This window comes from Natator depressus, chromosome 2 (genome assembly GCF_965152275.1).
Source record: "Natator depressus isolate rNatDep1 chromosome 2, rNatDep2.hap1, whole genome shotgun sequence".
NCBI lineage: Eukaryota > Metazoa > Chordata > Testudines > Cheloniidae > Natator > Natator depressus.
Window position 1 is genome coordinate 263,939,156 of NC_134235.1, and position 16,273 is coordinate 263,955,428.

The following is a 16,273-nucleotide window of genomic DNA, read 5'->3' on the forward strand; positions in this document are numbered from 1 at the left end:
TGCCATTGAACTCGCTTGAATACGAGTAATTTTACCGGGTGTCCTGTGTTCAGCAGAGGGAAGCGTGGTCACCCTAGGTCTCAGGCAGGAGTCGGGGGCTCTCCAGAAGGGAGTTTAGCACCCGGAGAGGGTTGCCGTTAACCTGCGAAGCAGAGGGGCCAATTCCTAATGAATTAAACATCAGGGGAATAAGAGGCCTGACTGTGTACAAGGGCAGGTGGAAGGAAGCTGCTGAGTGAGTTTCCCAGGAAAAGTTCATCACTGATGGTTTGACTTGAGCTCTTGAAACCAAGAATCTTGAAACCAATAATCCGATATCACCTGTACAACACCTGATCCCGACTCACGACATCTTTATTCCTTACCCTGAGCTCACCCAGTAACAGGAAATAGCCACCGTACCAACACTGGGCCCGTGGAGATGTACCCCCTGCCACCAGCCCGACAGGCTCAGCTCTGGCCAGGACACGTGGCCAGAGCCCCTGCAGTTGTTATAATGCAGTATCTGGGTTACTGCAGGGCCCACAGCCTGCCAGGCATCACCTACATGGACAGGGAGCCGCAGGCCCAGCTCCAAGGAGCGGACAGCTCAGGGCGCCATGTAAACATACGAAGGGTGGGGAACTGAATAAATACACATTGACTATACCCAACTGCCCCCGCCCCGTCACCACTGTTAGCTGGCCAAGGTCCTGGAGACATGACCCGGCCTGGAGGAGGGACATGCGGGGGGGGGGGGGGGAGGAGTGGTCTCAGAGATCAGTCCAGGGAGGGGGTTGCAGTCGTGTAGGAGGCCAAGGCAAGAACAGCAGAGAAGCAGACAAGTAGGCAGTCAAAGCTGGCATCATCGATGGGTCAGAAGGGACAGGGGATGACATCAAAACGGCCATGCCGGGTCAGACCAATGGTCCATCTAGCCCAGGATCCTGTCTTCCAACAGTGGCCAATGCCCGGTGCTTCAGAGGGAATGAACAGAACAGGGCAGTTTATTAAGTGATCCATCCCTTGGCGTCCACTCCCAACTGCAGGCAGATGGAGGTTTAGGGACACTCGGAGCATGGTGCTGCGTCCCTGACCATCTTGGCTAATAGCCATTGGTGGACCAATCCTCCAGGAACTGGTCTAGTTCTTTTTTTGAACCGTTATAGTCTTGGCGTTTACAACATCCCCTGGCAAGGAGTTCCACAGGTTGACTCTGCATTGTGGGAAGTACCTCTTAGCTGACATGACGAGACCAGAGTGGACAAGCCGGGGGAGGGTTTGCAGATAGCATTCTGCGGAGAGCCCCAAGCAAGGAATAACTCTCTATTTTCGGCAGGACCTGCAAATCCCCAGGTAATGGTCTGTCTGCAGCCAGATTTACACGAGGTCCCCAAGACGTTCTGTCCGTTGAAAGAAACAGGAATTTGTGTCCCCAGCACCATGGAGGTGGCCCAGATTCGGTACTCACTGCGCTGCTGCTCAGCAGAAATGGCAGCCTGCCAGGAATGGGCTCCCCGCAGAATGGGAACTGCCCTAGCAATTTCAGCCTGACTTGCAGCGCTGGTCCCCATCGCTGGGCCGTCCCCGGGGGGGAGTCTGGAAGGCAGATGGCCGCTTCTGCACCTTCGGGGGGCGCACAGCCAGGACACACACAACGCTGGGCAGTTTCTCCCTGGAGCAGGGTGGGCACTAGGAACATGGGTCACCTCGCTGCAGCCCGGCCTGGAGGGATTATATCCGCCCTGAACTCTGCACAGACTTCACTGTCTCTCCCCGCCGCCCCGCGGGGAACCCTCCCCACACCCCCCTCTGCTGCGATGGGGGGCAGCCCTGAGCAGCTCTGGAGCTGCGGAGCATTTCCAAAATCCTGGCGCAGTTATAATGTGAAGGGACCCGGGTACAGGGCACCCCTTCGATGCTGTGGTGAAACAAGCAGGGCGGGCGTCCCGCCCAGTGCAGCCAGCGCACTGGGAAATGCCCCACAGGACCGTCTCTATGGGGAAAACCAGTCACACTGGGAACAGCAGCTAGAGGAGCCTCACGCTCAGCTGTGGGAACTTCTACAGCCCGGGCTATGCCGGGGGCCAACCAGACAATCCATCCATTTATCTGGCTACCATCACCATGGTATCTGGGCGTCTCACAAGCATGACTGTATTTATCCCCACCCCACGCCCCGTGGGCAGGACAGGCTGGTATCCCCATTGTATGGCTGGGGCAGCGAGGCCCTGAGCGGCTAAGAGACATGCCCAAGGCCACACAGAAATCTGTAGCAGAGCAGGGACATGAACCCAAGGCTTCGGCTAGTGCCCTGACCTCTCTCAGAAACTGCCCAATGGTCCTTCTTAGGGGGCTGCAGGAGACCCAGCATGAGATTCTCTGCCCTGGGTGAAGCAGGAGGCCAGACCGGATGGTCAGAACAATCTCTTCTGGCCTTCGCTGCTATGACTCTCTAAGACCACCACCGCCTACGGGTGGGTTAGGTAACTATGGGGGGCTCAGGACGCCGACTGGCGGGCCGGGGAACTGCCATTTGAGGAGGGGGATGTAGCTCTCAGGGCAGCCAGGCCCAGGGCGAGTCTGATGCCTTACAATGAGGACACACGGCAGTATATTGATGACCAGTGAAATTCCCCCGGGGAGAGGGCTGGCTGGCAAGGCCTTGGCACCGCTTGACTCCCGCATGCGCGCCAGCCCTCTGCCCTGGGGTGAATTTCACCCCCTACCCTTAGCAACGGAAGAACCCCCCCAGAGTGACCTAACCAGGCCTCTGCAAGACAGCAGAGCTTCCCCGCAAAGGCGGGGGTCTTGCTCCAGGGCCCAGGGGACCCCCAGGCTGAGGCAACGCCTAGGCCTCGCCCCAGCCCTCTGCCCGGGGGGCGACTTTCGCCCCCGGCCCTTAGCAACACCAGAGCCAGGCAGCCTGCCAGGCCCGGCTGCAGCCTCCAGCAGCCAGAGCGGCAGGGGGCTACTGCTCGTCCCCGTGGGCCCTCTGATGGAGGAGCAGCTTGGTCTTGAAGCTGAAGCTCCTCCCGCACTGGGCGCAGGCGTACGGCTTGAACCGCCGGTGCAGCTTCCGGTGGGCCATGAGGTTGGCCTTGTTGCAGAAGGCGCGGTCGCACTCGGGGCAGGCGTAGGGCCGCTCCCCGGTGTGCACCCGCTGGTGCATGAGGAGGTTGCCGTTGCGGCTGAAGCTGCGGCCGCAGTCGGTGCACTTGTGGGAGCGCTCCTGGGGGTGGCTGCGCTGGTGGATCAGCAGGCTCTCCTTCCAGCTGAAGCTGCGCTCGCAGCGGGCGCACACGAAGGGCCTCTCCTCGCGGTGCGCCGCCTCGTGCTGGGCCAGGCTGGCTGGGTCGCCGAAGCTCTGCCCGCACTCGGGGCACCGGTGGGGCGTGTCCCCGGCGTGCTCCTTCCTGTGGGCCAGCAGGGTCCTCCGGTGGCGGAAGCTCTCCCCGCACAGGCTGCAGGCGTGGCCGCCCTCGCCCGCGTGCCCCGCCCGGTGCCGCAGCAGGTCGCCCTTGAGGCAGAAGCCCTTCCCGCACTCGGTGCACGCGTGCCGGCTCGTGCCCCGCCGCTTCTTGTGGGTCAGCAGGTTGCGGCGGTGGCGGAAGCTCTTCCCGCAGGCCCGGCACTCGTGGGGCCCGGCGCCCGGGTGCAGGCGCTGGTGGGCGCTCAGCGAGGCCTCGTCGTCAAAGCTCTTCCCGCACTCGCAGCAGATGAGGGGGCCCTCGCTCGCCGGGTGGACCGTGGCCAACGGGCCACTCAGGAACGCGCCGTCCCTTCCCTCCCACTCCGGGGATTGCTGGGGGGCGTCTCCGGCCAGGTCCCTCGGCTTCACCTCGCACCACAGGGCAGGGTACTCCAGCACAAACCCCTCGGCTCCCCCGGCCAGCGACGTGTGCGCCGCCCACTGCTCGTTGCAGCCCTCCACCAACCGCTCCTCCTTGACACACCTGCCCCAGCCAGCTGTTGGACAGACCAAGCCAAGCGGTTACACGCTGGGAAGGGGCTGGGGGCGGCCGGATGCTCCGCCGGTGCCACAGAGCCACACACCTTTGCCCATTCCCACCAGCCCCGGGCCCACCCAGCGCCTCGAGCCACACCTCTGCCCCCGCGGTGCGCTGTGTCTCCGCCAGTGCCCGCTGTGCAGCCAATGCGGGCAGAGATCCTGGGCACAGGCTGGCGTGCGTGTGCTAGGGCACGGCACACTCCCCCTCGGGCGGGAACACGACCGGGACTGGCCCGCAGGGCGGGAGGAACGAACGGTAGATCGATGAGCTCCCTCACCATGTGCCCTATCTCCCTGCAGGAATGGCCTTGCCGCGGATCTCACTGCAGAGCAAGGAACCCAGGGAGATCGGGAGCCGGAGGCTGGGACCCCCCTTAGCAGCGCAGGGCAGGCAGACAGCCGCCGTAAGGAGCAGAGAGCTGGCACAAGCAGTTCTACCCCCAAGCCCCGTCTTAGCCCTAGCAGAGGGGCCGCGCCCAGGCCACTGCTGCATGAACGTCTCTTGGGGATACTGATCGGCCAGCGCAGGCCTGAGTCCCCCTCTGCTCATCTCCACCTGGGACGGGGACTGAACGTCGCACCAAGTTTCTGCTCTTTTGTCTCTGAGCAGTTTGCAGGGAAGGGCAATCGGTGCCGCTCACCTGTGCTGGGGGCATCCAGGATTCCTCTGTCCCTCTCCCCCTGGGGAGCTGCAGCGTGTGGCTCTTCCCCTCGCTCCATTTTACAGATCATTTCCGGTTTGGGGCCTGCAGAACCTGGGCACGGGGAGAGACCCACAGTCTGGGTTTCCTGTGTCCGCCGCAGAAAGAGGCGATTTGCAAACGCGTCGGATGTGAGTGGGAGATGCTGTCACAGGGGCTCTTCGTTCCGACTGCAAACCTCTTGGGGCAGGGACACACGGGGGGCTACTGCCTGGGGTGAGCCCAGCTCCCGCAGGGCTGCGTCCATACGTAACAGCAGTGTGTGGACGGGCACCGCCCCTGCGAGGTGCAGCCCACCGGTACCTGGAGCAGGCTGGAATTCCTCATCCCTGCTGGGAGAGGCAGCTGCCGAAGGATGGGCAGGTACCTGCAGCCCCTGGGCCCCGTGGAGGGGACATGCTCCCAGGCGGAGCGGTTCAGCCAGTTTCCCAGGCTCTCCTGAAGAGACATTTGGATGCCCTGCAGGATTTCAATGTTCCCTTGAAAAGGGCTAGCGTGGGACTGGGCCGTGTCTGGACCACGCACAGAGCTCGCTCGCTGCCCGAGAGGCGCGTGCTCCGGCTGGCTCCTGTGGGCTAGAGGGTCTCCGTCAGGGTGGATTTCATCCCACTCCCACTTTGGCACCGGCCAGGGCCTTTCGCAGTCTCTAACAGGGCCTGAGTCTTACCCAGCGAGGCGATGAGCTCGTAATTCTCCATCATCACCTCCCGGTACAGCTCCTGCTGCCATTCAGCTAACAACGCCCACTCCTCTGGGGAGAAATAGACCGCCACGTCCTCGAATGACACCAGGGCCTGAAACACAAGAAGCGTCCCCATTTCAGGACCTACTGATTCAGTGGCATCTTTATCCACCTTCCTCATGGTCACATCCTCCAAGCTGCCCCACTCGTTGCCCAGCCTAGGGCCCCACGGCCGGTTGGGTCACCTTCCTTTACCTTTCCCGAGACAGGTTTTGTCTCTGATCTTCTGCTGACCAGTCCCACGTGGCTTCAAGCCTGGGGGTGTCCTGAGCTTGTCCTATGCGGGGTGGGGCAACTGCTCAGGAAGGCTGGTGTGGTGGGCACAGTGGTGGGCTGGCGCTCAGGGGACCTGGGGCAGTTCCTGGTTCTGCCACAGACTCCCTGTGTGACCCTGGGTAACTCACTTAGTATCTCCAGTGGCCAGATGGGAGGGTAACACTTACCTCCTCCCTACCTTCATCTGTGTTATTTAGATTTGCCTGTAAGCACCACAGGGCAGGGGCTGTCTCTGACTCTGGGTATATCCAGAGCCCACCACAATGGGACCCTGATCTAGGGTCATTAGGGTGTCACCGTAATACTGCCAATTACTGCATCCAGCCCTGGTCTGTGCCAGGCTGAGAGTAGCCCTGATCTACCCAGCTGGCACTCAGACCCACCTGGCCAGCACTCAGACCTACCCAGCCAGCACGCAGACCCACCCGGCCAGTGTCTCGATGAGAACATGCAGCTGCAGAGGAGGGAGAGATCCCAGGGGAGCGAGTTTGCAGCAGGCTCGCTTGGGCTAAACTTAAAGGTGATCTGCAAAGCCAAAAACATTGGACTTCCGCCCTTTCTCATGATGCATAACGGCCAGAGAGACCAGAACAGAACAGGACTGTGGTGGGGGTCTGCTTGTTTTTTACCTTACAGCTACATCAGGAATATCAAGTCTCCTCTTCCCTGATCTTTGGGCGGACTGAGAAACGTGGACTCTCCTGGAAGGGCAGGTGGTGATGAGCCAAACTTTAGCTCAGAGAGCTTTTCTCTCCAGTCTTCCTTGGGCATTGGAGTTAAACAGGTGCCACCACAAAGAAACAGACTCCGTCGCATTTTAAACAGTCACTACCCCCCTTTGTTAGCCGGGCTTCACTCGCAGGGCACCTCTCATGCCCAGTCCAGCAGGTCTGTCTGGTGAATTACACTACTCTCACCCCACACGGACAGGCATTCAGGGCGCTCTCCGGTCAGCCAGAGGCCCCCAGGGAGACCAGCCCTCGTTCCAATACACAAACAAGCAGAACGACAACGTCCAAACCTCCTTTGTGCATCCTAAAGACGCAGCGGCCACAACAACTCGGTTTTAAGACCATTCGCGGGTCCCCGGGAAGAGGCAGAGCCCCGAGAACTCGGGACGTTTCGAACTCGGCCAGTGGGATCCCTTCGTTATCCGTGACGAGTCGTGCAGCGCAATGTGCCGAGCTTTGCACGATGCACAAGCCGAACCGACCGTGGCCGCCACGTCCAGGGGGCTCTGGGAGCAGGGCTTCCCGACCCTGGAGGCCCCATGGCAGGGGGAGGCGAGGGGACTCCAGCAGCTGGGCACCCAAAGGCCTGCTCTACCCTTAAAAGGCAGGTTGACAGGACTACCTCTGTCGGGGGCGAAAAGGCCACCACACCCCCTGCGCACCCCAGCTGTGCCACCAGCCCGCCCCCGGGGGATGGAAGATCGGGTCCCTCGCCGGAGCTGGGCCCGTTCTGCCCTGACAGACCGTCCCCTTCTGCTGCCGTAGCCCAGGCTGGGGCTATGCTGGGGGCTCCCTGTCTGCAGCACCGTTTCCAGCAGCTCCAGAGCCTGGCCCAGCCTTCAAGGGCTGGAAGCCTGCAGGAGGGGCGATTTCCGGGAGTCCCGCTGAGCTCACCCGGCAGCGGCTCAGGGATGCGGCTCCCAGGCGCCGGCCCCGGCCCCCGGCGCTGGAAAAGGATGCTGGGGACAGCCAAACGCACAGGGCAGGAGCCTGGCCCCGGCCCCTGGGGGCACCGGCTGTGCCGGCCCGCCGGGATGTTCCCAGGGGATGCACCCGAGCTCAGACTAGATGATCTAACGGTCCCTGGCCGCTGGGACTGGCCCCGCAGCCGGGCGGGGAGGGGAAGGTGCCGCCGGGGAGCCCCGAGCCCACCGGCGCTGCCCGAGCCGAGCCCCGCGGAACCGAGCCGAGCCGAACCGAGCCTACCTGAGCAGCGCTCCCAGCGGCCATGCCCCCTGCGCGGCCCGGGGCTCTGCGCGCCGCTCGGCTGGGCTCGCCGGAGCCTCCCGCGGCACCGCTGCGCTTCCTCCGCCGGGCTAGGCCGGGGCCGGGGCCGGGGCCGGGCCGGAAGGAGGCGGGCGGGGACGGGGGAGGAGCCGCTCACACCGCCCGGCCCAGCGCTGGGGAGGAGCAGCCCGGGTCCGGCCAGGGGCTCGCTGCCGACGAGCCGGTTCCCTCCACCCGGCCCGCGGCTGCAGCGGGGCTCGGCTCTGCCCCTGCCCCGGCCCCGGCCCCCCAGACTCGGCCCTGGCTGGGGGCTTTGGGCACAAGCCGGGACCTCGGGCACCGAACCTGCTGCGGGTGCAAAGACCCCGGGTCCGTCCCCCCCCTCAGCCGGGCCGGCCCCGGCGTGCCCCCCCAGACGGGCCGGCCCCACGGGGCTCCCCGGGGTGCCCCCTCCCTTAGCCAGGCCAGCACCGCAGGGCACCTTGGAACAGACCTCGGCTCCCCCTCCCTTAGCCGGTCCAGCCCCGCAGGGCTCCCCCGGATCCCCTCCCTTAGCCGGCCCAGCCCCACGGGGCTCCCTGGAACAGACCCCAGCTCCCCTCCCTTAGCCGGCCTGGCCCGGCAGGGCTCCCCTCCCTTAGCGAGCCCAGACCTGCAGGGCTCGCCAGTGACAGACCCAGCTCCCCTCCCTTAGCTGGCCTGGCCCAGCAGGGCTCCCCGGGGACAGACCCGCCCTTACCCCCAGGCACCACCAGCCCTGCAGGGCTCGTGGGGCCAGAGCCCGGCTCTCTTTCTCGCCCAGCCCTGCAGGCGTAATGGGGCAGGGGAAATAAAGGCTTGGGCAGCCAGGGAGCCCGGGTTAGTGAGCAGGCAGCGCACATCTGCATCCCCTGCTTCACCATCCTTGGAAGGCTGAGTCGCTGGCCGCACGGAGAGCCCTTTCTCACAGTTCCCTGGCCCCTGCTGCTGGAAAGCCGTTCTTTCGGCAACTCTGTACCATTACCACAGGACAGCAGAGAAGCACAGAGCTCCCAGGAGGGGTGGGTCACGCACGGGATGCATGGAGCGGCCTGGGTAGGGGCACAGCCCAACGGAAATACAGCACGAACTGGAGGAAATCCGATTGACACTTGCCTGGGAGGTGGAGAACCCAGAAAAGCTTCATGCCCAACACAACCGGCTCACGGCCTGTGTTACACCAAGTTCTCCTGCGCCCCCAGGGGACTCACCAGTTTCACAAACGTGCGAGCTACGCCTCAGCGGCAGCGAGCGACAACTGGACTGGTTTATTGGACACTTGGTCTGACAGCGGGAGAGGGTGTATTTAGGTACCGCGCAGAGAATTTCAGTGCATACGCTGCTCGGTCAGCCTGCGTGAAGGTGGCACGTTTCTCACCCGAGCTGGTGATTTAGTCCTAGTAAAGAAAATGTTCTTTAAACAGGACCCCGTTCGTGCTGATAACACACCTTGGCCATCCCTCCTCGCCCACTTGAACTCCAGCATCCTTGGAGCCGCCAAACCAGCCCAGAGGGGGACACAGCGAGACCCTGCGAAACGTGGTGTTCCCCGACTTCAGAGGGGACCCAACAATGGCTCAGGCTCCAGCCAGGCTGAGAGAGCTGCAGATAAAGCCAGCTTCAAACGGAAGTGGGGAACAAGAGGGTGATTTTGGTTAGATAGTAGCAGAAACTCTCAGAGCAGCAAAGCTCTGGCACAGGCTCCCAAGGGAGGTCATAGAGTCCCCGTCACTGGAGATTTTTAAGAACCCGTTGGACAAACACCTGTCAGGACCAGGCTGGGTTTTCTTGGTCCTGCCTCAGTGCCGGGGTCTGGACTCGGTGACCTCTTGAGGTCCCTTCCAGCCCAGCATTTCGCTGGCTCTATACAAGGCAAGAGGGTAATCGGAATGGTGTGACCTTAGGCTGGATAGGCAAGGCTAGCAATGCGGCTAAGACATCCCGGGGGGCAGCTGGGATTCACAGGTACCCACCGGTGAGTCGATCCTGGCTGATTAACGAGACCTGAGACTGGTCAATGGAGCCTCTAGCCAGGCTTTCACCAGTGCGGCTACAGGCCCTTTACCAGCGAGCCAGGCTGCTCTCGGCAGCCCACGTACTGCGGAGACTCCGGACTGAGGCTGCTGGACAGACTCTCTGGTTCTCTCTGGCTCTCCAGCCCCAGGCTAACCCAGCCTGCTGTCACCATGCACTCCCCTGAAACCTCTCCCTGGAGTCAGCAAGCCACAGTCTGCGCCTCCTCCGCAATGCTGCCTTTTCTCCCAGACGCGGGCCTTGCCGCAGCGAGATCTGCCACTCGGGACCCCTTGGCCAGCGCACCGGAGCCATGCGTGCTACCTGGGGCTGACCCAGAAGATTTCCCCTAGGCCCTGCTCTTCTCTGCTAGCTCTTGGCTATCGGGGCATGTCCGAGCAGCCTCTCCTGCAAGGGGCGGCAACATCAGAGCTCGGAGAGCAGCCCTGGCTGTGAACGTGCCGCAGGACTTCATCACCAGCCGACAGGGCCTAAACAATGGCACCAGTGCACCCCAGGGGGCAGCAGCCACCCTACATCTGGCAGCAGCAGCTGGAACACGCTGGACGGGAACCAACCACCATCCAAAGGAAAAATCCTGGGGGAAGAGCCTGCACCGAGGAGCCAGAGCTCCGGAGAGCGCTCCCCGCACCAGGGCCGGCTCCCTGGCCGGGCCGTAACCCCGCTGGCGTACCTGCATTGGCAGGGTCCTCTACCCGGCCACGTGCTGGGAGACGGGGCTGGGCGTCCTCCCCTGCCCTGCAGCCAGGTTTCATTTGTACTTGGTGAGAGCGCCCAGGGGCTTGCGGGCATGCGTGCGGGAGATCAGCATCTCGTGGATCTGCAGGAACTCGCTGAAGGTCGCCCCGTTGCCGTAGCCCGTCGGCAGCCCGCCACCTGCGTGGGCCCTCTGGTGCCGCAGCAGGTCTCCGCGGTCGCTGGAAGCCTGGCGGCTGGCGGGGGGCTGCTCCTCGGCATGGCTGCGCAGGTGGGTGGTGAGGTTCGTCTTCCAGTTGAAGCTCTTGCCACAGTGGGCGCAGGGGAAGGGCCGGGCCCCGGCGTGGGCGCGGCGGTGCAGGAGCAGCGAGCCCTCGTGCAGGAAGCTCTTGCCGCACTCGGGGCAAGCCTGGGGCTCTTTGCGCACGTGGGTCTCCTGGTGGCGCACGAGGTTCTCCTTGCGCGTGAAGCTCCGTCCGCACTGGCGGCAGGCGAAGGGCTTCTCCCCGCTGTGCACGCGCTGGTGCGACAGGAAGGCCTGCTTGGTGCGGAAGCGCCGCCCGCACTCAGCGCAGCCGTAGGGCTTCTCCCCGCTGTGCAGCGTAAGGTGCCGCAGGAGGTTGCCCTTGCTGCTGAAGGCTTTGCCGCACTGGCTGCAGGGAAAGGCGCCCGCCCCGGCATGCTGCCACCGGTGCTTGGCTAGGGAGGCCTGGCTGCCAAAGCCCTTCCCACACTCCCCACACTCGTAGGGCCTCCCGCCCCCAGGGGCAGCGTGCTCCTCTGTTGGCTTCCCCCGCTGCCCAGGGCTCCCCCCACACGGCCCCTCTGCGCTGGGGGTTACAGTCACGGCTCCCGTCCCCACGCTGCCCCCCCGGCTCTCGGACGCTGGGCGGGGCCTTTCTGGGGCCCCGTTGCTCTGGGGCTCAGGGCTGGCTGGGGAGTCCCTGACCCGCCTCTCGCCCCACGGGGGTTCATCGTGTCCGTTCCCCCCAGGCCTCGCGCTGGCTCCGGTCCCGGCTGAGCCCAGGGAAGCTCTCGCTGCGTCTCGCTCCGTTGGCATCTCGCTCGGGTCCAGCTCTGCCGTCTCGTCCTCACGACGCATCCCCTCCTCATCAGTCCCCCGGGTCCCACCACCTGCCGGGAGAGGAGCGTCCAGGCGTTATTCCATGTGCCGGTGAGTTGGGGGGTTTTGGGGGTAAAGCCAAGCCTGGGGGCACAGCTACAGCCCCCAGGGCCTCTCTGTGTTATATACTCCTGTGGAAACTCCCCCGGGACCAGTGTTTACAGCGCTGCCAGTTCACAGCCTGCCCCTGGGTCCTCCCTCATGCGCCACCCCTGCCCTCAGGTGTGTCTCACCCACACCCGCTATTTACCAAGGGAAGGTCCTGTTGTGTCCCTGCTAGCCAGACTTCCCCCAGGCCTGCCCCACTGGGAACTCCCCAGGGCCTGCAGGCTCCAGCCTCTGCCCGCCTTGCAAAGACAGTCTCAGCGTGACGGTGTCTGCTGGAGAAAGGGAAACTCCTCCCAATTCTGTCTGTACCTCCCACAGGAATGGTCCCCCCTGCTGGCACTGGCAGGAGGGGGCAGAGGGACCCTGTGGGGTCTGCCCTGGCAATGACAAATGCACTGACTGACCCGCCGCTTGAAGCTCAGGCCCATGCCCTCCTCAGCGCCGGGCACCGCACTCGCAGGGCCAGAAACGTTCATGAACTGGGCACCACTGTGTCCAACACAACCAAGTGCCACGTGCCAGGAGCCGGCACAGGGACCCCGACTCTAGGAGCTTTGCTGGCCTCACTCACCCATGCCGTGGGGACCAGGAACACGTGTCTCTCTGGGGTTGTATGGCTCTTCCCCGCGCTCTAGCCTAGAGACAATCTCCGGTTTCGCCATGGTGCCTCCTGTTCGATGGAAGGCGAGGTTTGTTACGTGCCTGGCAAATGGCTCAGCTAGCCAGCCCACCGACAGGAGTCGAACGCGCACGCTGGCTGCCTTCTGTCGGGGCTGGTGTGTTTATGACACACCTGGCTTAGGAAGCCACCAAGTCCCCCTGCCTAATTAAGAATAATCGGGGCACGTTCTGCCCACGTTCCAGGAGAGCAAGCTACGAAGCCGGCCCGGGATAAGAGGCTGGGCCGCTGCCCCAGTAACGGGATCTTTACCCACAGACGTGACCAGCTCGTAATTCTCCTTCATCACGTCCTGATACAGCTCCCGCTGCCAGTCCTTCAGCTCCTTCCACTCCTCGGTGGTGAGATAGACCGCCACCTCCTCGAAAGTCGCCGGCTCCTGCAGCACAGATCAGCCCTGCTAAGCCACTCCCCAGGCCGCTGCACGCAGCGACCCTCTGCTCTCACCCCTGTGACAGGGCAGCTGGCCGCCTGGAAGGAAAAGGCCCTGAGCCGTCTTAGCCAATTGCTAAAGGAGGGAAAGTCACCTTAGGGAGGCTGCTGCTTTAAGAGCTGGAGCCTGAGGGCTCTTGGGCAGGGAGAGACCTGAATTCCTCCTCCCCCAGAGCAGGATGCCAGCAAGTGCCCCACGTCTCCTGCAATGTCCCTGCAAAGGGGCAGAGAGTCAGAGCGGTGCCCGCCCTCCACAGCCAGAGAGTCCACGGCACGCGGCGCTTCCCACCAGCCTTTCCCCGCAGGGATCACCCTCTCCTAACAAGCAGCGCGGGCTCAGCACGTCCTCAATTCGCTGCCCATGCCCTGGCACAGAACGCAGGGCCCAGCCTGCGCCAGAGCCCGTCCAGCACCACGGGCCCGGCCGCCAGAGCAGAGCGGGAACAGCCCAGATACCGGGAGACTCAGGCTTACATGCTTATGAGCCAGCCGTTAACGGTGCTCATAAAGCAGAAATCAGGGAAGCCCTTCGGAGACAGGAAGCCACAGGCACTGACGGGGCATTAGGCTGCCTGCTGCTGTTAAAAAAAGTTTTCCGCTACCCAAAGCCCTAACACCTAGCTGGCACCGTGCTGGCGTCTCTCTCCGATGCCCCACCCCTTGGCCAGCTCTGGGGCCTTTCCCTTGGTCCCCTCTTGCCCAGAGCCTCTGAGTTTCCAGCACTTCGCTCTCCTTACCGGAGTGGGTCTCACCTGGTTAGGGGTGTCGTTCCCCTGTGCTGGAAGCATCAGGACTTTCGCTCTCGAGTACTGGTGGTCCCAGACATATGGCGCCTTCTCTCGCTTTGCTTTTCTAGCTGATGCCTTGGGCTTGGGGCCCACGGAGCCTGTTCATGGGCAAGAGAACACTTGCTGTGTCCTGCAGTTCCAAGGACTCACTGTGCCAGCCACTGTCTGCAACAGGAATTTCTCTTGCAAGCAGCCCCCAGGCTGAAAGTTCCTGTGATAGGATACTGGCTGCCTTTCATACAGCTGGGTCCCGGGCCATCTAGCGCCCACAGACAGCAGAACCCAGCCCCTTTGATTGCACTTGGGAGTCAACAGGCAGCTGGTGCAGGGCACAGAGTACGTGCCCATGTCTGCTGCTATTGCGTCCTTCACCAGCTCGAGCCCCTGGGAACTGCATGGAGGCAGCTTGGCAGTAACCCAGCTGCGAGGTCACAGGGACCTGGATCACTGTGAACAGTTCTGAGTAGCTGATCCTGAGACTCCAGGAGCTGGGTCCAATGGGACAGCAAGCCGGGCCCCAGCACCTCCAGGCTTGGCAGTTCATCGCCCTGGCACCTTTGGCTCCCAGGCAGCAGCTGCCTCTCTGCGGCCGCCCAGCCCTGAAGGCAGCATCACTGCCAGTGGCTGCGCAGAAGTCAGGGTGGTGATATCGCACCCCATGCCACCTTTCCTTCTGCCTTCAGAGCTGGGCGTTCAGCCAGCAGCCACCCGCCGGCCACCCAGCCAGCGCTTCATTTGTGCTGGGGCTCAGCGCCAACTTGTCTTTGGTGACACATTAAGCACCGACAGCGAGGCTCTGCACTCTAGTGCCGGGGGGGGGGGGGGGGGGGCGTGTCCTCCATTAGGAGGCACCCCCGGCTATCAGCATACCTCTGCTGGGATGGCACCAACAAACGGGGGGCTGAAAGCGATGGATCTACTGCCAGACACACAGCGCCCTGGACCCAGACCACGTCCCACCACGGAGTACGGCACTGCAGCCCCTCGTCGGGGGGGAGTCTCCGATGTGCAGCCACACGCCAGGCATTCCCCACACACATCAGTGCCAGGGTCCCCAGGGAACGTGAGATCTTGGGGTGTCCAAGACGCTGCTGCTCCTGCTAATAAAGGGATCCTCACCCAAAGATGCCACCAGCTCGTAATTCTCCATCATCACGTCCCGGTACAGCTCCCTCTGCCATTCCTCTAACGCCGCCCACTCCTCCGGGGAGAAAGAGACCGCCACGTCCTCGAACGTCACCGGCACCTGCAATGCAACTGTGCCCCACTCAGCACCTTGGCTCCAGTCCAGCCAGGCAGAGGCAGGGCTTAGACCCACGCAGGCTACCCCAGGCGCGTATCTAACCTCTCACGACTTACAGCTTATGTTAGAATAACGATGATCCCAGCTTGGCGCCTGGGTCCGGCCAAGCTCCCAGGGACGTCAGTGCTGTGGGGGGCATTTTGACCCAAGTGCAGGCTTCTGCTTCATTTTATATTAGCCTCTTTCACACAAGGCTAGTCAGGCTAACAAGCCCCTAGTCCTGGCTCCATGCCCCAATGCATGGAATTCCCAAGGGCTGGGGCCAACCCGGAGCGGGGCAGGGGGATAGGACTGTGGGTCCCCTGGATTTACACTGATGCACGAGGAGCACCTCCAGACCAAACACCGCTTACTGCTGCTGCAGACCCACCCCTGGGGAGGCGCAGGTGCCTCTGCAGGGGGGTGTCTCCCCGGAGAGCCTGCTCATCTGTTAGCGGGTCTGGCTCCCTCCCTCTGTGTCTGGCCAGGCAGGATCCCAGAGGAGCAGCTCTGGGGCTGCCCTGAGTTGTGCCGTGGGATCCACCCCCTGGCACCAGCGTCTGCCCTTTGTATTTTGCCTTGTGGTTGCCAGAAGGCCCCTGGAGGTGAGACTTTCTCAGGCAGCTCCTCGCTCCACTCCCAGGGAGACCCGGCCAGGCGGGGCTGGCCCTGCAGGCAGGGGGGATCCTCCCCCTAAAGACAAGGGTGGGGCCCGATATTCACACCTGCCGCGGCTCCCACAGCCCCAGCGCTTCCACGCTACCCGACGATAACGAGCCTGCCAGCTGCTCCCGGGCAGGGACAAGCAAAGCAGCCAGGTCAGGCCCAGGGCCTGATTCTCGCCCGGCCGCGGCGTGACCGCCCGGGGCTGGAGACCGAGCAATCGAGGCAGGGCGAGAGGTGCCGGGGCCGCCGGCCACGCCAGGGACCATCCACGGGCCGGGCTGGGGGCCGAGCGCGCACAGGGCGCCGGGCTCACCCGCTCCCCGCATGCCGGGCTCGGCTCCCTCCAGCCCCACGTCCCCTGGCGCGGGGCGAGCCCAGCCGCCGCCCCCGGCCCAGCCCCAGCCCTACCTGCGCCGGCATGGCCCGCCCGCTGCCTTCGGCCGGCTCCGCTCCCAGCCGCGACGCGCCCCGAATGGCGGCGCAGGACCAGCGCGGCGCGCCCTGGGCGCACGGGAGGGCGCAGGGGCCGGGCCGGGCCGGGCCGGGGGAGGCGGCTGCCCGGCGGGGCGGGGGTCGGTCGGTCCCCGCTCCGGGCAGCGGGGCGGGGCGGGAAGCGGTGGGCCCGGCAGACGGGCTGGGCCCCGGCAGCCAGCGCGCGGGGGAAGCGGCCCCGGGGCGCTCCGGAGCCCGCAGCCGGGAGCAGTAGCGCGGCTCGCTGCTGCGGCTTTGTTCCTGCTCAGTGGGAAGGGCAGAACTACATCTCCCAGCATCCCCCAGTG

At 63.9% G+C, this 16,273-nt stretch overlaps 2 protein-coding genes across 8 annotated transcripts; both read right to left on the bottom strand.

Moving 5' to 3' along the window:
* Positions 1-731: 731 nt before the first annotated feature.
* Positions 732-9,231, bottom strand: LOC141983445 (uncharacterized). 6 transcript variants are annotated; one of them, XM_074946605.1, is made up of 4 exons: positions 9,136-9,231; positions 5,360-5,486; positions 4,633-4,746; positions 732-3,948 (listed from the first exon to the last, which is right to left on the bottom strand). In XM_074946605.1, the coding sequence occupies exons 1-4, from the start codon at positions 9,142-9,144 to the stop codon at positions 2,951-2,953; spliced, it is 1,248 nt and encodes a 415-aa protein (XP_074802706.1). In that variant the 5' UTR covers positions 9,145-9,231; the 3' UTR covers positions 732-2,950. The 6 variants fall into 6 exon arrangements, with proteins under 6 accessions (XP_074802706.1, XP_074802707.1, XP_074802704.1 ...); XM_074946606.1 differs by lacking the exon at positions 9,136-9,231 and adding an exon at positions 8,898-9,034; XM_074946603.1 differs by lacking the exon at positions 9,136-9,231 and adding an exon at positions 7,648-7,761.
* On the bottom strand, positions 8,943-15,996 carry LOC141983444 (uncharacterized). 2 transcript variants are annotated; one of them, XM_074946601.1, is made up of 7 exons: positions 15,903-15,996; positions 14,666-14,792; positions 13,511-13,644; positions 12,579-12,705; positions 12,219-12,317; positions 10,394-11,550; positions 8,943-9,083 (listed from the first exon to the last, which is right to left on the bottom strand). In XM_074946601.1, the coding sequence occupies exons 1-6, from the start codon at positions 15,912-15,914 to the stop codon at positions 10,472-10,474; spliced, it is 1,578 nt and encodes a 525-aa protein (XP_074802702.1). In that variant the 5' UTR covers positions 15,915-15,996; the 3' UTR covers positions 8,943-9,083; positions 10,394-10,471. The 2 variants fall into 2 exon arrangements, with proteins under 2 accessions (XP_074802702.1, XP_074802701.1); XM_074946600.1 differs by having other exon boundaries at positions 9,002-9,304.
* Positions 15,997-16,273: the final 277 nt, after the last annotated feature.